This window comes from Ursus arctos, unplaced genomic scaffold (genome assembly GCF_023065955.2).
Source record: "Ursus arctos isolate Adak ecotype North America unplaced genomic scaffold, UrsArc2.0 scaffold_10, whole genome shotgun sequence".
Taxonomy (NCBI): domain Eukaryota; kingdom Metazoa; phylum Chordata; class Mammalia; order Carnivora; family Ursidae; genus Ursus; species Ursus arctos.
The window spans coordinates 78,946,889-78,967,876 of NW_026622764.1; the positions used below are offsets into that span (position 1 = coordinate 78,946,889).

Genomic DNA, 20,988 nt, shown 5'->3' on the forward strand with positions numbered 1-20,988 from the left:
CTGAATTAAGAGTTTTGTAATTGTGCTTAAGAGAATATTAAAGATCCATCCCCCAGGAAAAGCTCATGCCTTTTCCATGGGTGCACACTGTGCTTCCTTTCCGGGCCTTTGTCTTTCCTGCTGTTTCTCATTTGGTTTTCAATAGTCACCAAGAGAACCCGTGATGACACAGTATGCATATGACCTGACTCTCAGGGTGTGTTCTTTTCTGTAAATGCAGGTGGCCCCAGAACCATGTGGAGGTGGTACGTATTCTGGAATCAGTCCCTTGCTGAGGAAAAACTCTAGATGGTAAGGCAGGTTGGGGGGATGTCCTCACTGTCCTCAGTCTGGAGAGCCATCTGATTCCAGGTTCCTGGTAGGACTGAGGCTTGGGAGTGTGGGGAAAAGCAGACTCCACGTGAGAAACTATGTGCATGTGTCTCCAGTCCTAGAAAACCAATGCATTCCCCCTGGGTGGTGTGGGTGTGTGTGCATGAGGCTTGGGGGTTAGGTGTCTTGTGTAGTGTGATTGTGAGTGTGTGTGTGTGTGTGAGAGAGAGAGAGAGAGAGAGAGCAAGAGAAAGAGAGACAAAGACAGAGACAGAGAGAGAGAAGACAGAAACGTAGAGAGAGAGAGAGAGAGAGAGAGAGAGAGAGAGAGAGAGAGAGAGAGAAAGGTGTTTCTCCAGGAGATATGTCAGACAGATACTGCATGATGTCACCCTTCTCCAAAGCCATGTTATCACACTGCGCACTTTAGAGCCTTACTGCAGTGGGTGGCCCAGCAGGGGCACTTCAGTCCATGCTTCAAAACCAGCTGGCTCCATACACCCCAGCCTCGTGTCCATATCCAGCAACATTCCATGAATATTCTTGAGCAACAATGTGCTGACGGGTACTCTGTGTCCTAGATGCCTTGGAGGAAGACATGGATCCCATCAAAGGAGACAGCGCCGGAGGCACACCTCTCGCCATGGTGAGCTAGAAGTTCTTTGTCCGAGGAACAGATGTTGCTTTCTTGGTTTCTTTCCAATCAAATTCAGATGAAAATCAGACAATGTATATTTGGGATTATACATATAGATCTCATATAATTTTTCTTTTTGGGAGAGCATGGAGTGGTTGTCTCTGCCAACCATTAGCTGATTCGAGAGGACATTTAGCATTGGCGACACCAAACATGGTTCTAAACGCTGTGGTAGGATCCTGTCCCTCAGTAACACTTTCTCCTGCTTGGATGAAGCATTTTGTAGTCACCGTCCTGAATGGACTGGACAGACATGTCCCCCAGGAAAAACAACTTCCTTAGGCATCCAGTTCACTTACTTTGGGGTCATTGGACTCAACCACTGTGTTCCATCTGGGTTCCTAAAGTCATTGAGGGAAATAAAGCTCATGCAGACAGACAGTGTGTAGCATGACCTGAGCCTCATGGTGTCTTCTTTTCTGTCCCTGCAGATGACACCTTCAACCACCAGCGAGAGCGGTACGTATTCTGGAATCAGCCTCTTCCTGAGATAAAACTCTAGATGTTAATGCAGGTGGGGCATCTTTGCAATCCTCCGTCTGGCGAGCCACCCTGATTGGGTTGTGGGGGTGTGGTGGACAGGAGATTTCCCAGGTGAAAAAGTGTGTCCATGTGTCTACAGTTCTAGGAAGCCATTGTATTCCCTGTGTGTGGTGTGGGTGTGTGTGCGTGAGGCTTGGGGTTGGGGTGTGTTTTGTGGCTCTATGTGGTGTGATTGTGAGTGTGTGATTGTGTGGGAGACAGGGAGACACAGACACAGACAGAGAGATGCACAGAGGGAGAGGGAGAGATGGAAAGAGTGAGAGAGAGATTGCATATGTCTCCAGGAGGTGTATCCCACTGCCACTGCACAATTCCCATTGTCCACATTCTCAAAAAAAAAAAAAAAGAAAGAAAGAAAGAAAAAAAGAAAAGAGAAGAAAAGACAAGGCGAGATAAAGAAATCTCATCACAGCGCACACATTATAGCCCTATTACCGCGGGAGGCCCAGCGGGGCGTTCAGCTCATGCCTGGGAACCAAATGCCTCCATATGCTCTTACCCCATTCATAGAGAGCAATACTCCTCGAGGCATTCTTTTTTTTTTTTTTTTTAAGATTTTATTTATTTGAGAGAGAGTGAGTGAGAGCACAAACAGGTGAGAGGGGCAGACCCTTGCTGAGCAGGAAGCCCCATCCAGGACTCGATCCCAGGACCCTGCGGTCCTGACTTGAGCTGAAGGCAGATGGTTCACCGACTGAGCCACGCAGGCGCCCCTCCCCGCATCTTTCTTGAGCAGCACCACCAATACGCTGACAGGTACTCTGTGTCCTTCTAGATGTGACTGATGATGGTGCTGTTTGGTCCTGGCTTTATCAGAGGATCACAGAGGAGGAGGGCCTGCGTCTTGCCAAGGTGAGCTCGCCTGTCTATCCCCGAGGAACAAATGTTGCTTTCTGGGTTTCTTTCCAATCAAATTCGGATGAAATTCAGATAGTATACTCTGTGTTGGCAAATTGAACATAATACTAAAACAAAAATCATTTTCCTAATGTCAACTGCTTGTATATGGAAATGAAATTATTTTTATATACCGATTTTATCTAAAAAGCTATATATAGTTTTGAGATTCTACATACGTAATTTCCCTGGTGGGGAGAGCGTTGAGTGGTTGTCTCTGCCAACCGTTAGCTGATTCGAGAGGACATTTAGCATTGGCGACACCAAACATGGTTCTAAACGCTGTGGTAGGATCCTGTCCCTCAGTAACACTTTCTCCTGCTTGGATGAAGCATTTTGTAGTCACCGTCCTGAATGGACTGGACAGACATGTCCCCCAGGAAAAACAACTTCCTAAGGCATCCAGTTCACTTACTTTGGGGTTGTTGGACTCAACCACTGTGTTCCATCTGGGCTCCTAAAGTCATTGAGGGAAATAAAGCTCACGCAGACAGACAGTGTGCAGCATGACCTGAGCCTCACGGTGTCCTCTTTTCTGTACCTGCAGGGGACAGGAGCATCCGGTGAATGCGGTACGTATTCTGGAATCAGCCTCTTCCTGAGACAAAACTCTAGATGTTAATGCAGGTGGGGCCTCCTTGCAATCCTCCGTCTGGTGAGCCGCCCTGATTGGGTTGTGGGGGTGTGGTGGACAGGAGATTTCCCAGGTGAAAAAGTGTGTCCATGTGTCTACAGTCCAAGGAAGCCATTGTATTCCCTGTGTGTGGTGTGGGTGTGTGTGCGTGAGGCTTGGTGTTGGGGTGTCTTTTGTGGCTCTATGTGGTGTGATTGTGAGTGTGTGTGTGTGTGTGTGTGAGAGAGAGAGAGAGAGGGCCAAAGACAGATAGAAAGACAGAGAGACATAGAGAGAGAGACAAAGACAGAGAAAGAGAGAGATGACCGAGAAAGAGAGAGAGACAGAGAGGGGGAGAGAGAGAGAGAAAGGTGTTTCTCCAGGAGATATGTCAGACAGATACTGCATGATGTCACCCTTCTCCAAAGCCATGTTATCACACTGCGCACTTTAGAGCCTTACTGCAGTGGGTGGCCCAGCAGGGGCTCTTCAGTCCATGCTTGGAAACCAGCTGGCTCCATACACCCCAGCCTCGTGTCCATATCCAGCAACATTCCATGAATATTCTTGAGCAACAAGAGGAATGTGCTGACGGGTACTCTGTGTCCTAGATGCCTTGGAGGAAGACATGGATCCCATCAAAGGAGACAGCGCCGGAGGCACACCTCTCGCCATGGTGAGCTAGAAGTTCTTTGTCCGAGGAACAGATGTTGCTTTCTTGGTTTCTTTCCAATCAAATTCAGATGAAATTCAGACAATATACTCTGTGAGGCGAATTGAACATAATACTAAAACAAAAATCATTTTCCTAATGTCAACTGCTTGTATATGGAAATGAAAATATTTTTATATACAGATTTTATGTAAAAAGCTATATATACTTTTGAGATTCTACATATGTAATTTCCCTGGTGGGGAGAGCGTTGAGTGGTTGTCTCTGCCCACCGTTAGCTGATTCGAGAGGACATTTAGCATTGGCGACACCAAACGTGGTTCTAAACGCTGTGGTAGGATCCTGTCCCTCAGTAACACTTTCTCCTGCTTGGATGAAGCATTTTGTAGTCACCGTCCTGAATGGACTGGACAGACATGTCCCCCAGGAAAAACAACTTCCTAAGGCATCCAGTTCACTTACTTTGGGGTCGTTGGACTCAACCACTGTGTTCCATCTGGGTTCCTAAAGTCATTCAGGGAAATAAAGCTCACGCAGACAGATAGTGTGCAGCATGACCTGAGCCTCACGGTGTCCTCTTTTCTGTACCTGCAGGGGACAGGAGCATCCGGTGAATGCGGTACGTATTCTGGAATCAGCCTCTTCCTGAGACAAAACTCTAGATGTTAATGCAGGTGGGGCCTCCTTGCAATCCTCCGTCTGGCGAGCCGCCCTGATTGGGTTGTGGGGGTGTGGTGGACAGGAGATTTCCCAGGTGAAAAAGTGTGTCCATGTGTCTACAGTCCTAGGAAGCCATTGTATTCCCTGTGTGTGGTGTGGGTGTGTGTGCGTGAGGCTTGGTGTTGGGGTGTCTTTTGTGGCTCTATGTGGTGTGATTGTGAGTGTGTGTGTGTGTGTGTGTGAGAGAGAGAGAGAGAGGGCCAAAGACAGATAGAAAGACAGAGAGACATAGAGAGAGAGACAAAGACAGAGAAAGAGAGAGATGACCGAGAAAGAGAGAGAGACAGAGAGGGGGAGAGAGAGAGAGAAAGGTGTTTCTCCAGGAGATATGTCAGACAGTTACTGCATGATGTCACCCTTCTCCAAAGCCATGTTATCACACTGCGCACTTTAGAGCCTTACTGCAGTGGGTGGCCCAGCAGGGGCTCTTCAGTCCATGCTTGGAAACCAGCTGGCTCCATACACCCCAGCCTCGTGTCCATATCCAGCAACATTCCATGAATATTCTTGAGCAACAAGAGGAATGTGCTGACGGGTACTCTGTGTCCTAGATGCCTTGGAGGAAGACATGGATCCCATCAAAGGAGACAGCGCCGGAGGCACACCTCTCGCCATGGTGAGCTAGAAGTTCTTTGTCCGAGGAACAGATGTTGCTTTCTTGGTTTCTTTCCAATCAAATTCAGATGAAATTCAGACAATATACTCTGTGAGGCGAATTGAACATAATACTAAAACAAAAATCATTTTCCTAATGTCAACTGCTTGTATATGGAAATGAAAATATTTTTATATACAGATTTTATGTAAAAAGCTATATATACTTTTGAGATTCTACATATGTAATTTCCCTGGTGGGGAGAGCGTTGAGTGGTTGTCTCTGCCCACCGTTAGCTGATTCGAGAGGACATTTAGCATTGGCGACACCAAACGTGGTTCTAAACGCTGTGGTAGGATCCTGTCCCTCAGTAACACTTTCTCCTGCTTGGATGAAGCATTTTGTAGTCACCGTCCTGAATGGACTGGACAGACATGTCCCCCAGGAAAAACAACTTCCTAAGGCATCCAGTTCACTTACTTTGGGGTCGTTGGACTCAACCACTGTGTTCCATCTGGGTTCCTAAAGTCATTCAGGGAAATAAAGCTCACGCAGACAGATAGTGTGCAGCATGACCTGAGCCTCACGGTGTCCTCTTTTCTGTACCTGCAGGGGACAGGAGCATCCGGTGAATGCGGTACGTATTCTGGAATCAGCCTCTTCCTGAGACAAAACTCTAGATGTTAATGCAGGTGGGGCCTCCTTGCAATCCTCCGTCTGGCGAGCCGCCCTGATTGGGTTGTGGGGGTGTGGTGGACAGGAGATTTCCCAGGTGAAAAAGTGTGTCCATGTGTCTACAGTCCTAGGAAGCCATTGTATTCCCTGTGTGTGGTGTGGGTGTGTGTGCGTGAGGCTTGGTGTTGGGGTGTCTTTTGTGGCTCTATGTGGTGTGATTGTGAGTGTGTGTGTGTGTGTGTGAGAGAGAGAGAGGGCCAAAGACAGATAGAAAGACAGAGAGACATAGAGAGAGAGACAAAGACAGAGAAAGAGAGAGATGACCGAGAAAGAGAGAGAGACAGAGAGGGGGAGAGAGAGAGAGAAAGGTGTTTCTCCAGGAGATATGTCAGACAGATACTGCATGATGTCACCCTTCTCCAAAGCCATGTTATCACACTGCGCACTTTAGAGCCTTACTGCAGTGGGTGGCCCAGCAGGGGCTCTTCAGTCCATGCTTGGAAACCAGCTGGCTCCATACACCCCAGCCTCGTGTCCATATCCAGCAACATTCCATGAATATTCTTGAGCAACAAGAGGAATGTGCTGACGGGTACTCTGTGTCCTAGATGCCTTGGAGGAAGACATGGATCCCATCAAAGGAGACAGCGCCGGAGGCACACCTCTCGCCATGGTGAGCTAGAAGTTCTTTGTCCGAGGAACAGATGTTGCTTTCTTGGTTTCTTTCCAATCAAATTCAGATGAAATTCAGACAATATACTCTGTGAGGCGAATTGAACATAATACTAAAACAAAAATCATTTTCCTAATGTCAACTGCTTGTATATGGAAATGAAAATATTTTTATATACAGATTTTATGTAAAAAGCTATATATACTTTTGAGATTCTACATATGTAATTTCCCTGGTGGGGAGAGCGTTGAGTGGTTGTCTCTGCCCACCGTTAGCTGATTCGAGAGGACATTTAGCATTGGCGACACCAAACGTGGTTCTAAACGCTGTGGTAGGATCCTGTCCCTCAGTAACACTTTCTCCTGCTTGGATGAAGCATTTTGTAGTCACCGTCCTGAATGGACTGGACAGACATGTCCCCCAGGAAAAACAACTTCCTAAGGCATCCAGTTCACTTACTTTGGGGTCGTTGGACTCAACCACTGTGTTCCATCTGGGTTCCTAAAGTCATTCAGGGAAATAAAGCTCACGCAGACAGATAGTGTGCAGCATGACCTGAGCCTCACGGTGTCCTCTTTTCTGTACCTGCAGGGGACAGGAGCATCCGGTGAATGCGGTACGTATTCTGGAATCAGCCTCTTCCTGAGACAAAACTCTAGATGTTAATGCAGGTGGGGCCTCCTTGCAATCCTCCGTCTGGCGAGCCGCCCTGATTGGGTTGTGGGGGTGTGGTGGACAGGAGATTTCCCAGGTGAAAAAGTGTGTCCATGTGTCTACAGTCCTAGGAAGCCATTGTATTCCCTGTGTGTGGTGTGGGTGTGTGTGCGTGAGGCTTGGTGTTGGGGTGTCTTTTGTGGCTCTATGTGGTGTGATTGTGAGTGTGTGTGTGTGTGTGTGAGAGAGAGAGAGGGCCAAAGACAGATAGAAAGACAGAGAGACATAGAGAGAGAGACAAAGACAGAGAAAGAGAGAGATGACCGAGAAAGAGAGAGAGACAGAGAGGGGGAGAGAGAGAGAGAAAGGTGTTTCTCCAGGAGATATGTCAGACAGATACTGCATGATGTCACCCTTCTCCAAAGCCATGTTATCACACTGCGCACTTTAGAGCCTTACTGCAGTGGGTGGCCCAGCAGGGGCTCTTCAGTCCATGCTTGGAAACCAGCTGGCTCCATACACCCCAGCCTCGTGTCCATATCCAGCAACATTCCATGAATATTCTTGAGCAACAAGAGGAATGTGCTGACGGGTACTCTGTGTCCTAGATGCCTTGGAGGAAGACATGGATCCCATCAAAGGAGACAGCGCCGGAGGCACACCTCTCGCCATGGTGAGCTAGAAGTTCTTTGTCCGAGGAACAGATGTTGCTTTCTTGGTTTCTTTCCAATCAAATTCAGATGAAATTCAGACAATATACTCTGTGAGGCGAATTGAACATAATACTAAAACAAAAATCATTTTCCTAATGTCAACTGCTTGTATATGGAAATGAAAATATTTTTATATACAGATTTTATGTAAAAAGCTATATATACTTTTGAGATTCTACATATGTAATTTCCCTGGTGGGGAGAGCGTTGAGTGGTTGTCTCTGCCCACCGTTAGCTGATTCGAGAGGACATTTAGCATTGGCGACACCAAACGTGGTTCTAAACGCTGTGGTAGGATCCTGTCCCTCAGTAACACTTTCTCCTGCTTGGATGAAGCATTTTGTAGTCACCGTCCTGAATGGACTGGACAGACATGTCCCCCAGGAAAAACAACTTCCTAAGGCATCCAGTTCACTTACTTTGGGGTCGTTGGACTCAACCACTGTGTTCCATCTGGGTTCCTAAAGTCATTCAGGGAAATAAAGCTCACGCAGACAGATAGTGTGCAGCATGACCTGAGCCTCACGGTGTCCTCTTTTCTGTACCTGCAGGGGACAGGAGCATCCGGTGAATGCGGTACGTATTCTGGAATCAGCCTCTTCCTGAGACAAAACTCTAGATGTTAATGCAGGTGGGGCCTCCTTGCAATCCTCCGTCTGGCGAGCCGCCCTGATTGGGTTGTGGGGGTGTGGTGGACAGGAGATTTCCCAGGTGAAAAAGTGTGTCCATGTGTCTACAGTCCTAGGAAGCCATTGTATTCCCTGTGTGTGGTGTGGGTGTGTGTGCGTGAGGCTTGGTGTTGGGGTGTCTTTTGTGGCTCTATGTGGTGTGATTGTGAGTGTGTGTGTGTGTGTGTGTGAGAGAGAGAGAGAGAGGGCCAAAGACAGATAGAAAGACAGAGAGACATAGAGAGAGAGACAAAGACAGAGAAAGAGAGAGATGACCGAGAAAGAGAGAGAGACAGAGAGGGGGAGAGAGAGAGAGAAAGGTGTTTCTCCAGGAGATATGTCAGACAGTTACTGCATGATGTCACCCTTCTCCAAAGCCATGTTATCACACTGCGCACTTTAGAGCCTTACTGCAGTGGGTGGCCCAGCAGGGGCTCTTCAGTCCATGCTTGGAAACCAGCTGGCTCCATACACCCCAGCCTCGTGTCCATATCCAGCAACATTCCATGAATATTCTTGAGCAACAAGAGGAATGTGCTGACGGGTACTCTGTGTCCTAGATGCCTTGGAGGAAGACATGGATCCCATCAAAGGAGACAGCGCCGGAGGCACACCTCTCGCCATGGTGAGCTAGAAGTTCTTTGTCCGAGGAACAGATGTTGCTTTCTTGGTTTCTTTCCAATCAAATTCAGATGAAATTCAGACAATATACTCTGTGAGGCGAATTGAACATAATACTAAAACAAAAATCATTTTCCTAATGTCAACTGCTTGTATATGGAAATGAAAATATTTTTATATACAGATTTTATGTAAAAAGCTATATATACTTTTGAGATTCTACATATGTAATTTCCCTGGTGGGGAGAGCGTTGAGTGGTTGTCTCTGCCCACCGTTAGCTGATTCGAGAGGACATTTAGCATTGGCGACACCAAACGTGGTTCTAAACGCTGTGGTAGGATCCTGTCCCTCAGTAACACTTTCTCCTGCTTGGATGAAGCATTTTGTAGTCACCGTCCTGAATGGACTGGACAGACATGTCCCCCAGGAAAAACAACTTCCTAAGGCATCCAGTTCACTTACTTTGGGGTCGTTGGACTCAACCACTGTGTTCCATCTGGGTTCCTAAAGTCATTCAGGGAAATAAAGCTCACGCAGACAGATAGTGTGCAGCATGACCTGAGCCTCACGGTGTCCTCTTTTCTGTACCTGCAGGGGACAGGAGCATCCGGTGAATGCGGTACGTATTCTGGAATCAGCCTCTTCCTGAGACAAAACTCTAGATGTTAATGCAGGTGGGGCCTCCTTGCAATCCTCCGTCTGGCGAGCCGCCCTGATTGGGTTGTGGGGGTGTGGTGGACAGGAGATTTCCCAGGTGAAAAAGTGTGTCCATGTGTCTACAGTCCTAGGAAGCCATTGTATTCCCTGTGTGTGGTGTGGGTGTGTGTGCGTGAGGCTTGGTGTTGGGGTGTCTTTTGTGGCTCTATGTGGTGTGATTGTGAGTGTGTGTGTGTGTGTGTGAGAGAGAGAGAGGGCCAAAGACAGATAGAAAGACAGAGAGACATAGAGAGAGAGACAAAGACAGAGAAAGAGAGAGATGACCGAGAAAGAGAGAGAGACAGAGAGGGGGAGAGAGAGAGAGAAAGGTGTTTCTCCAGGAGATATGTCAGACAGATACTGCATGATGTCACCCTTCTCCAAAGCCATGTTATCACACTGCGCACTTTAGAGCCTTACTGCAGTGGGTGGCCCAGCAGGGGCTCTTCAGTCCATGCTTGGAAACCAGCTGGCTCCATACACCCCAGCCTCGTGTCCATATCCAGCAACATTCCATGAATATTCTTGAGCAACAAGAGGAATGTGCTGACGGGTACTCTGTGTCCTAGATGCCTTGGAGGAAGACATGGATCCCATCAAAGGAGACAGCGCCGGAGGCACACCTCTCGCCATGGTGAGCTAGAAGTTCTTTGTCTGAGGAACAGATGTTGCTTTCTTGGTTTCTTTCCAATCAAATTCAGATGAAATTCAGACAATATACTCTGTGAGGCGAATTGAACATAATACTAAAACAAAAATCATTTTCCTAATGTCAACTGCTTGTATATGGAAATGAAAATATTTTTATATACAGATTTTATGTAAAAAGCTATATATACTTTTGAGATTCTACATATGTAATTTCCCTGGTGGGGAGAGCGTTGAGTGGTTGTCTCTGCCCACCGTTAGCTGATTCGAGAGGACATTTAGCATTGGCGACACCAAACGTGGTTCTAAACGCTGTGGTAGGATCCTGTCCCTCAGTAACACTTTCTCCTGCTTGGATGAAGCATTTTGTAGTCACCGTCCTGAATGGACTGGACAGACATGTCCCCCAGGAAAAACAACTTCCTAAGGCATCCAGTTCACTTACTTTGGGGTCGTTGGACTCAACCACTGTGTTCCATCTGGGTTCCTAAAGTCATTCAGGGAAATAAAGCTCACGCAGACAGATAGTGTGCAGCATGACCTGAGCCTCACGGTGTCCTCTTTTCTGTACCTGCAGGGGACAGGAGCATCCGGTGAATGCGGTACGTATTCTGGAATCAGCCTCTTCCTGAGACAAAACTCTAGATGTTAATGCAGGTGGGGCCTCCTTGCAATCCTCCGTCTGGCGAGCCGCCCTGATTGGGTTGTGGGGGTGTGGTGGACAGGAGATTTCCCAGGTGAAAAAGTGTGTCCATGTGTCTACAGTCCTAGGAAGCCATTGTATTCCCTGTGTGTGGTGTGGGTGTGTGTGCGTGAGGCTTGGTGTTGGGGTGTCTTTTGTGGCTCTATGTGGTGTGATTGTGAGTGTGTGTGTGTGTGTGTGTGAGAGAGAGAGAGAGAGGGCCAAAGACAGATAGAAAGACAGAGAGACATAGAGAGAGAGACAAAGACAGAGAAAGAGAGAGATGACCGAGAAAGAGAGAGAGACAGAGAGGGGGAGAGAGAGAGAGAAAGGTGTTTCTCCAGGAGATATGTCAGACAGTTACTGCATGATGTCACCCTTCTCCAAAGCCATGTTATCACACTGCGCACTTTAGAGCCTTACTGCAGTGGGTGGCCCAGCAGGGGCTCTTCAGTCCATGCTTGGAAACCAGCTGGCTCCATACACCCCAGCCTCGTGTCCATATCCAGCAACATTCCATGAATATTCTTGAGCAACAAGAGGAATGTGCTGACGGGTACTCTGTGTCCTAGATGCCTTGGAGGAAGACATGGATCCCATCAAAGGAGACAGCGCCGGAGGCACACCTCTCGCCATGGTGAGCTAGAAGTTCTTTGTCCGAGGAACAGATGTTGCTTTCTTGGTTTCTTTCCAATCAAATTCAGATGAAATTCAGACAATATACTCTGTGAGGCGAATTGAACATAATACTAAAACAAAAATCATTTTCCTAATGTCAACTGCTTGTATATGGAAATGAAAATATTTTTATATACAGATTTTATGTAAAAAGCTATATATACTTTTGAGATTCTACATATGTAATTTCCCTGGTGGGGAGAGCGTTGAGTGGTTGTCTCTGCCCACCGTTAGCTGATTCGAGAGGACATTTAGCATTGGCGACACCAAACGTGGTTCTAAACGCTGTGGTAGGATCCTGTCCCTCAGTAACACTTTCTCCTGCTTGGATGAAGCATTTTGTAGTCACCGTCCTGAATGGACTGGACAGACATGTCCCCCAGGAAAAACAACTTCCTAAGGCATCCAGTTCACTTACTTTGGGGTCGTTGGACTCAACCACTGTGTTCCATCTGGGTTCCTAAAGTCATTCAGGGAAATAAAGCTCACGCAGACAGATAGTGTGCAGCATGACCTGAGCCTCACGGTGTCCTCTTTTCTGTACCTGCAGGGGACAGGAGCATCCGGTGAATGCGGTACGTATTCTGGAATCAGCCTCTTCCTGAGACAAAACTCTAGATGTTAATGCAGGTGGGGCCTCCTTGCAATCCTCCGTCTGGCGAGCCGCCCTGATTGGGTTGTGGGGGTGTGGTGGACAGGAGATTTCCCAGGTGAAAAAGTGTGTCCATGTGTCTACAGTCCTAGGAAGCCATTGTATTCCCTGTGTGTGGTGTGGGTGTGTGTGCGTGAGGCTTGGTGTTGGGGTGTCTTTTGTGGCTCTATGTGGTGTGATTGTGAGTGTGTGTGTGTGTGTGTGTGAGAGAGAGAGAGAGAGGGCCAAAGACAGATAGAAAGACAGAGAGACATAGAGAGGGAGACAAAGACAGAGAAAGAGAGAGATGACCGAGAAAGAGAGAGAGACAGAGAGGGGGAGAGAGAGAGAGAAAGGTGTTTCTCCAGGAGATATGTCAGACAGTTACTGCATGATGTCACCCTTCTCCAAAGCCATGTTATCACACTGCGCACTTTAGAGCCTTACTGCAGTGGGTGGCCCAGCAGGGGCTCTTCAGTCCATGCTTGGAAACCAGCTGGCTCCATACACCCCAGCCTCGTGTCCATATCCAGCAACATTCCATGAATATTCTTGAGCAACAAGAGGAATGTGCTGACGGGTACTCTGTGTCCTAGATGCCTTGGAGGAAGACATGGATCCCATCAAAGGAGACAGCACCGGAGGCACACCTCTCGCCATGGTGAGCTAGAAGTTCTTTGTCCGAGGAACAGATGTTGCTTTCTTGGTTTCTTTCCAATCAAATTCAGATGAAATTCAGACAGTATACTCTGTGAGGCGAATTGAACATAATACTAAAACAAAAATCATTTTCCTAATGTCAACTGCTTGTATATGGAAATGAAAATATTTTTATATACAGATTTTATGTAAAAAGCTATATATACTTTTGAGATTCTACATATGTAATTTCCCTGGTGGGGAGAGCGTTGAGTGGTTGTCTCTGCCCACCGTTAGCTGATTCGAGAGGACATTTAGCATTGGCGACACCAAACGTGGTTCTAAACGCTGTGGTAGGATCCTGTCCCTCAGTAACACTTTCTCCTGCTTGGATGAAGCATTTTGTAGTCACCGTCCTGAATGGACTGGACAGACATGTCCCCCAGGAAAAACAACTTCCTAAGGCATCCAGTTCACTTACTTTGGGGTCGTTGGACTCAACCACTGTGTTCCATCTGGGTTCCTCAAGTCATTGAGGGAAATAAAGCTCACACAGACAGACAGTGTGTAGCATGACCTGAGCCTCACGCTGTCCTCTTTTCTGTACCTGCAGGGGACAGGAGCATCCGGTGAATGCGGTACGTATTCTGGAATCAGCCTCTTCTTGAGACAAAACTCTAGATGTTAATGCAGGTGGGGCATCCTTGCAATCCTCAGTCTGGCGAGCCGCCCTGATTGGGTTGTGGGGGTGTGGTGGACAGGAGATTTCCCAGGTGAAAAAGTGTGTCCATGTGTCTACAGTCCTAGGAAGCCATTGTATTCCCTGTGTGTGGTGTGGGTGTGTGTGCATGAGGCTTGGTGTTGGGGTGTCTTTTGTGGCTCTATGTGGTGTGATTGTGAGTGTGTGTGTGTGCGAGAGAGAGACAGTGAGGGACAAAGACAGATAGAAAGACAGAGAGACATAGACAGAGAGACAAAGACAGAGAAAGAGAGAGATGACCGAGAAAGAGTCAGAGAGGGGGAGAGAGAGAGAGAAAGGTGTTTCTCCAGGAGATATGTCAGACAGATACTGCATGATGTCACCCTTCTCCAAAGCCATGTTATCACACTGCGCACTTTAGAGCCTTACTGCAGTGGGTGGCCCAGCAGGGGCACTTCAGTCCATGCTTCAAAACCAGCTGGCTCCATACACCCCAGCCTCGTGTCCATATCCAGCAACATTCCATGAATATTCTTGAGCAACAATGTGCTGACGGGTACTCTGTGTCCTAGATGCCTTGGAGGAAGACATGGATCCCATCAAAGGAGACAGCGCCGGAGGCACACCTCTCGCCATGGTGAGCTAGAAGTTCTTTGTCCGAGGAACAGATGTTGCTTTCTTGGTTTCTTTCCAATCAAATTCAGATGAAATTCAGACAATGTGTATTTGGGATTATACATATAGATCTCATATAATTTTTCTTTTTGGGAGAGCATGGAGTGGTTGTCTCTGCCAACCATTAGCTGATTCGAGAGGACATTTACCATTGGCGACACCAAACATGGTTCTAAACGCTGTGGTAGGATCCTGTCCCTCAGTAACACTTTCTCCTGCTTGGATGAAGCATTTTGTAGTCACCGTCCTGAATGGACTGGACAGACATGTCCCCCAGGAAAAACAACTTCCTTAGGCATCCAGTTCACTTACTTTGGGGTCATTGGACTCAACCACTGTGTTCCATCTGGGTTCCTAAAGTCATTGAGGGAAATAAAGCTCATGCAGACAGACAGTGTGTAGCATGACCTGAGCCTCACAGTGTCCTCTTTTCTGTCCCTGCAGGTGACACCATCAACCACCACCAGCGAGAGCGGTACGTATTCTGGTATCAGCCTCTTCCTTAGATAAAACTCTAGATGTTAATGCAGGTGGGGCATCTTTGCAATCCTCCGTCTGGCGAGCCACCCTGATTGGGTTGTGGGGGTGTGGTGGACAGGAGATTTCCCAGGTGAAAAAGTGTGTCCATGTGTCTACAGTCCTAGGAAGCCATTGTATTCCCTGTGTGTGGTGTGGGTGTGTGTGCATGAGGCTTGGGGTTGGGGTGTCTTTTGTGGCTCTATGTGGTGTGATTGTGAGTGTGTGATTGTGTGGGAGACAGGGAGACACAGACACAGACAGAGAGATGCACAGAGGGAGAGGGAGAGATGGAAAGAGTGAGAGAGAGATTGCATATGTCTCCAGGAGGTGTATCCCACTGCCACTGCACAATTCCCATTGTCCACATTCTCAAAAAAAAAAAAAAAGAAAGAAAGAAAAAAAGAAAAGAGAAGAAAAGACAAGGCGAGATAAAGAAATCTCATCACAGCGCACACATTATAGCCCTATTACCGCGGGAGGCCCAGCGGGGCGTTCAGCTCATGCCTGGGAACCAAATGCCTCCATATGCTCTAACCCCATTCATAGAGAGCAATACTCCTCGAGGCATTCTTTTTTTTTTTTTTTTAAAGATTTTATTTATTTGAGAGAGAGTGAGTGAGAGCACAAACAGGTGAGAGGGGCAAAGGGAGAGAGAAAAGCAGACCCTTGCTGAGCAGGAAGCCCCATCCGAGACTTGATCCCAGGACCCTGCGGTCCTGACTTGAGCTGAAGGCAGATGGTTCACCGACTGAGCCACTCAGGCGCCCCTCCCCTCATCTTTCTTGAGCAGCACCACTAATACGCTGACAGGTACTCTGTGTCCTTCTAGATGTGACTGATGATGGCGCTGTTTGGTCCTGGCTTTATCAGAGGATCACAGAGGAGGAGGGCCTGCCTCTTGCCAAGGTGAGCTTGCCTGTCTATCCCCGAGGAACAAATGTTGCTTTCTGGGTTTCTTTCCAATCAAATTCAGATGAAATTCAGACAATATACTCTGTGTTGGTGAGTTGAACATAATACTAAAACAAAAATCATTTTCCTAATGTCAACTGCTTGTATATGGAAATGAAATTATTTTTATATACCAATTTTATGTAAAAAGCTATATATACTTTTGAGATTCTACATATGTAATTTCCCTGGTGGGGAGAGCGTTGAGTGGTTGTCTCTGCCCACCGTTAGCTGATTCGAGAGGACATTTAGCATTGGCGACACCAAACGTGGTTCTAAACGCTGTGGTAGGATCCTGTCCCTCAGTAACACTTTCTCCTGCTTGGATGAAGCATTTTGTAGTCACCGTCCTGAATGGACTGGACAGACTTGTCCCCCAGGAAAAACAACTTCCTAAGGCATCCAGTTCACTTACTTTGGGGTCGTTGGACTCAACCACTGTGTTCCATCTGGGTTCCTAAAGTCATTGAGGGAAATAAAGCTCACACAGACAGTGTGTAGCATGACCTGAACCTCACGGTGTCCTCTTTTCTGTACCTGCAGGGGACAGAGCATCCGGTGAATGCGGTACGTATTCTGGAATCAGCCTCTTCCTGAGACAAAACTCTAGATGTTAATGCAGGTGGGGCCTCCTTGCAATCCTCAGTCTGGTGAGCCGCCCTGATTGGGTTGTGGGGGTGTGGTGGACAGGAGATTTCCCAGGTGAAAAAGTGTGTCCATGTGTCTACAGTCCTAGGAAGCCATTGTATTCCCTGTGTGTGGTGTGGTGTGTGTGCGTGAGGCTTGGTGTTGGGGTGTCTTTTGTGGCTCTATGTGGTGGGATTGTGAGTGTGTGATTGTGTGGGAGACAGGGAGACACAGACACAGAGAGATGCACAGAGGGAGAGAGAGAGATGGAAAGAGCGAGAGAGAGATTGCATATTGCTCCAGGAGGTGTATCCCACTGCCACTGCACAATGTCCATTGTCCACATTCTCAAAAAAAAAAAGAAAGAAAGAAAGAAAGAAAGAACGAAAGAAAGAAAGAAAGAAAGAAAGAAGGAAAAGAAATTAAAAGAAAAGAAACGAAACGAAAAGACGAGATAAAGAAATCTCGTCACAGCGCACACATTATAGCCCTATGACCACAGGAGGCCAAGCGGTGGCCCTCAGCTCATGCCTGGGAACCAAATGCCTCCATATGCTCTAACCCCATTCATAGCGAGCAATACTCCCCGAGTCATTCTGCTGCAGAGGTGAGGTGAGAGGCACATCCTGGAGCACATTTCTCCCTTCTCCTCACCACATCCCTTATACTGGGAGCAGAGCAAGACCTTCACTTGGCTCCATGGGAGAAAGGCTCATATGCAGCTGCCCGGAGACCCTCCCTGGCTGACGGGAATTCTAGAGGCCTGTGTGAAGGCTGCTGGGCTGGCAGCACACACTGGCTCTCACGGTCCCTCTGAGCTGGTCTCCTGGGACTGACTGGGCCCAGGACAGAGGCTCTGGGAAGCGTGGCCAGGATCTTTGCTCCTGTCAGATTCCACTGACAGCGACGGGCCTGGTCCCCACATCGTGGTCATGGCCCACCCTCGGACCTTCCATCCATCTGCTCGGGGCCTCCCCTAGTCCTTCCAGGTCTCAGGGTCTTTGGTGAACACTGCAGGTATGGTGTTTATGTGGCCACACCAGCTGGAGAATGCCCGTCCCCCCACTGACAGACTAGGGGAATTCGGACAAGTACCATTACCTCTACTGTCACATTCATCTCCTCTCTGGGCTAGGACACTTACGGGCTGTCATCAATAGGAAGTGTGTGTCAAGTGCCCAAGATGAGCCCAGGCATGGGGCAGTCTACTTGATTGCCCAGTTGATGGTCACTCTCATGGCCCAGTATCACCCCAGGCCCGTGGCAGCCGCCTCCATGTTAGCTGCATTGGCTCATTGATCAACTGATTGACTAGGGAGTGTGTCAGTAAACCCATGATCGTTCCTCCACTGTTCCCATTGCAGAGAACAGTCTGGTTGTTGGAGGTGACAGGAGAAGGGAAATAAGGAATTAATGATTCAGGGAGAGAGGAGGGAGGGTAGCAGGAGGGAGCAGAGGAAGGTAGGAAATCATGGGGACAGAAAGTCATGGGCACCACGGTGGCTGCCTCTTGAAAGAATGGGCTGACAGGCACTGCTTCCTGGTCCCAGTTATGAAATCTGAGGGCTGGGAAGGGCCCAGAGACCCTGGACGCCTTTCTCATCAGTGAGGTAAAGGGATCATGGCCCCATGGGTGGTGAGGTGGGGGGACTGCAGAGCTGAGGGCAGCACTGAGTTTTGGGGTCGGGGACATAATCCCGGGGGCAGTGGCCTGAGTCCTCACTTCACCTTGATTGTCCCCTTTCCTTTCCCAAGACCAGGCCATGACGATGCTCACTGTCATCCATAAGGAAGACGACTTCGCAGGTTGCGAAGACTCGGACCCATAGATCCACCATCCGCATGTAATTTATTTCCTCTTTCATTTTTATACTCTCTTTTTTTTTTTTTTTGGTAAAGATTTATTTATTTTATTTTGGGAGAGACTGAGATGGCACGAGTGGGGGAGGGGCAGAGGAAGAGAGAGGGAGACCCCAAAGCAGAATCCCCACTGAGGGCAGAGCCTGACATGGGACTTGACTCCAGGACCCAGAGATCATGACCTGAGCCGAAATCAGGAGTCACATGCTTACCCGCCTTTGCCACCCAGGCACCCGTCTCCTCTCTCTTATTGAGAAGGTCCTTCTTGTAGCTTTGGCCAAGTTCCTCTTTCCTGCTTGTTATGATCCTCCTCCTGCAGGACCTGGGCTCCTCCCGGCACTTGGTGTTCTTGGATCTTCAAATCTATCATCTCTCTCTTCAGCCCTGTCATTTTTGGGGCCCAAGGCATGAGATGCACAAATGTTCTATTTCTACCAACTGTCACCAGCTCTCTTGGGAATCCTCTAAACCTAACCCCTCTCCTCTTCCAGAAAAAAATGTCTGATGCTCATGCGTACATTCATCACAATCCGAATTCTTGTTCCCCACGACTTCACCAACGATGACTTGGCTTTTCAAGGCCAACTCTAGACAACCTGATTGGAGCAAAATCATTCATTTGAGAAGCATCATCGGAAAGGAGGAAGCCCAATGGGCAGCACATTTTGGATGCTATGTTGAGGCCTCCAAAAGAAATTCTGAATCCAAAGTTGTTTCACTAAGAGACCAGAAGGGTATATCCTTTTTGTTCTCTCCTGGGCAGAACAGTGGCATACCTGGACAGTCATGGCCCAGGAGTTCACTGAAGGCCCCTCTCCTTTTCCCGTGTGCTCAATCAAGACTGAAAAAGGAAATCTAAGTTTCCCTTGTAATTCAGTTCTTATATAACGTGTGAATGATCTCCGACTTTGTCCAGAAAACAAAAAAGCCTCTAAAAAGGGTTCTCTTTACTTGCTCTCAATCTTGGCCAAAAAGAAATACAGAGTTTCACAAGAAATTACAATTTTGCCGGAACACAGTTCATTATTTAAGACATAAACTGTTTCAAGTGGGCAAAACATTTTCATCCTTCCATTAAAAGTAGCAAAACTTTCAGAAACCTGTGAGCTCCCTGGGTGCAAATACACACTAGCGATGATGGCTCTCCAGTCTATTCCCTTGGGAACACACGGGCTCTTCCACTAAATGAGTAGCTGGAAGTTCCTTACCTGTAGGAATTTCACTACCCAGACTAGATTGCACTACCCCACTACGTGCAGACATGGCAGCATATTGCAAAGAGCTCTTGTAATAGTGCCCAAGGTTTTCACCAACAGCTTCAGGCCTCCATTCCTGAAATCTTCCTGGAAGCCTCTTCATGATCTTCAACCTCAGGAAGAGACATCAGAGAAAAACTGCCCTTACACATTCCCTGAAGGGACCTCTTCAGGTACTGTTTAAAAACAAAGCAGTGTAACTCCTGGGAGTTCACCCTTGGCTTCACATGTCTCTACTAAAATAAATAAAATAATTTAAAAAATCAGAATTTCACACAATTAGAGGGCTACTCAAACTGAGGCTTCTCAGAGATCCTCTGGAAATAGCCAGTCTTCAGAAGCAGGCAGCTGCCCCAAGATTTTCAGAACAGGCAAATTGTGATGGCTAGTGGGCAGTTTCCACACAAGATATTGGGTCAAGACTCCCATTTGATTCTTTTTCTGTTTTGTATCTGCTCAGTTAAAATAATTCTTCTCATTTTCCATAAACCCTTATTGCCATTCACCCAGAATGACCCCTTTACTCCTGCTTTCTTATTCTAATCATTCTACTAATTATTACCCTTGATAGGTCAGAACATCCCTGACGTCACTCCTGGGTTTCTGACTGCTGGATGTGCCGTCCGTCCGAAGACCACCCATGGTATGTCCCTCTGGGAACTTCCGATTTCATCAAATGAAATGAATCACCAAGGTTGGACATTCCAACTCCTGTGTCAGCTCCAAACAGAGGCCACTTGTGATGATTCCGGCACACGACTTGGAGGAATTGCTACGTCTGCCCCAAATGAGAACAGTGTTCCCTTTGGTGGGAAGTGCATAAATAGAAAAAGCCTGTAAGAAATCTATCTCTAATGTTGGCAAAAGCGGCTGATAACTCTTGGCATGTCACTTAATCTCTCTACGTTTCAGTGCCTCCCACTAGAATATGGCTTACAGCCCCTGCTCTGCCCCCACCCACCTCAATAGGGCTGACCTGAGGATTACAGGAGATGGTAACAGGTATTGTCCACGAGCAGTAAAGCATCCTCCCCATGTAAAGCTAAGAGTGAGCGTCCATCCTCTCTTGCTGTGGAGCCATCCACGTCCCCTCTCTGGATTCCACCACCACCAAGTGTCTACCTTATTCTTGCAGTCGCTCAGTGATTGACCACTTAGGGTGATTATGAAACACCAGTCATTTATTTTATTTTTCTTAAGGCTTTCCTTGTGTTTATTTACTTTTAGCCTCATAACATAATTCTAATAAGTAGGCCACAGTCACATTTCAACATCTCAGAACAGGCAAATGAGACACAGAGGGGTGTATGTAACTTTCTCAGATGCTCGCGGCTCCTGCCTGGAATCAAGAGTATCACCTGACCCCAAGCA

The 20,988-nt window shown here is 47.6% G+C and overlaps 1 protein-coding gene across 2 annotated transcripts in view; it reads left to right on the forward strand.

Annotated features, from left to right (window-relative positions):
• The window catches only part of LOC123000566 (uncharacterized), a 127,222-nt gene extending 106,406 nt beyond the window's left edge, over window positions 1–20,816 (forward strand). For both annotated transcript variants that reach the window (XM_057309947.1, XM_057309946.1), the window contains 27 exons: window positions 221–245; window positions 894–958; window positions 1,441–1,468; window positions 2,328–2,404; window positions 2,997–3,021; window positions 3,674–3,738; window positions 4,330–4,354; window positions 5,007–5,071; window positions 5,663–5,687; window positions 6,334–6,398; window positions 6,990–7,014; window positions 7,661–7,725; window positions 8,317–8,341; window positions 8,994–9,058; window positions 9,650–9,674; window positions 10,321–10,385; window positions 10,977–11,001; window positions 11,654–11,718; window positions 12,310–12,334; window positions 12,987–13,051; window positions 13,643–13,667; window positions 14,302–14,366; window positions 14,849–14,879; window positions 15,753–15,829; window positions 16,418–16,441; window positions 18,262–18,345; window positions 20,189–20,816. In XM_057309947.1, the coding sequence (XP_057165930.1) occupies window positions 221–245; window positions 894–958; window positions 1,441–1,468; window positions 2,328–2,404; window positions 2,997–3,021; window positions 3,674–3,738; window positions 4,330–4,354; window positions 5,007–5,071; window positions 5,663–5,687; window positions 6,334–6,398; window positions 6,990–7,014; window positions 7,661–7,725; window positions 8,317–8,341; window positions 8,994–9,058; window positions 9,650–9,674; window positions 10,321–10,385; window positions 10,977–11,001; window positions 11,654–11,718; window positions 12,310–12,334; window positions 12,987–13,051; window positions 13,643–13,667; window positions 14,302–14,366; window positions 14,849–14,879; window positions 15,753–15,829; window positions 16,418–16,441; window positions 18,262–18,330 (1,206 nt within the window). In that variant the 3' untranslated portion in view covers window positions 18,331–18,345; window positions 20,189–20,816. The remainder of the gene's footprint in view (window positions 1–220; window positions 246–893; window positions 959–1,440; window positions 1,469–2,327; window positions 2,405–2,996; window positions 3,022–3,673; window positions 3,739–4,329; window positions 4,355–5,006; window positions 5,072–5,662; window positions 5,688–6,333; window positions 6,399–6,989; window positions 7,015–7,660; window positions 7,726–8,316; window positions 8,342–8,993; window positions 9,059–9,649; window positions 9,675–10,320; window positions 10,386–10,976; window positions 11,002–11,653; window positions 11,719–12,309; window positions 12,335–12,986; window positions 13,052–13,642; window positions 13,668–14,301; window positions 14,367–14,848; window positions 14,880–15,752; window positions 15,830–16,417; window positions 16,442–18,261; window positions 18,346–20,188) is intronic.
• The last annotated feature ends 172 nt before the right edge of the window (window positions 20,817–20,988 follow it).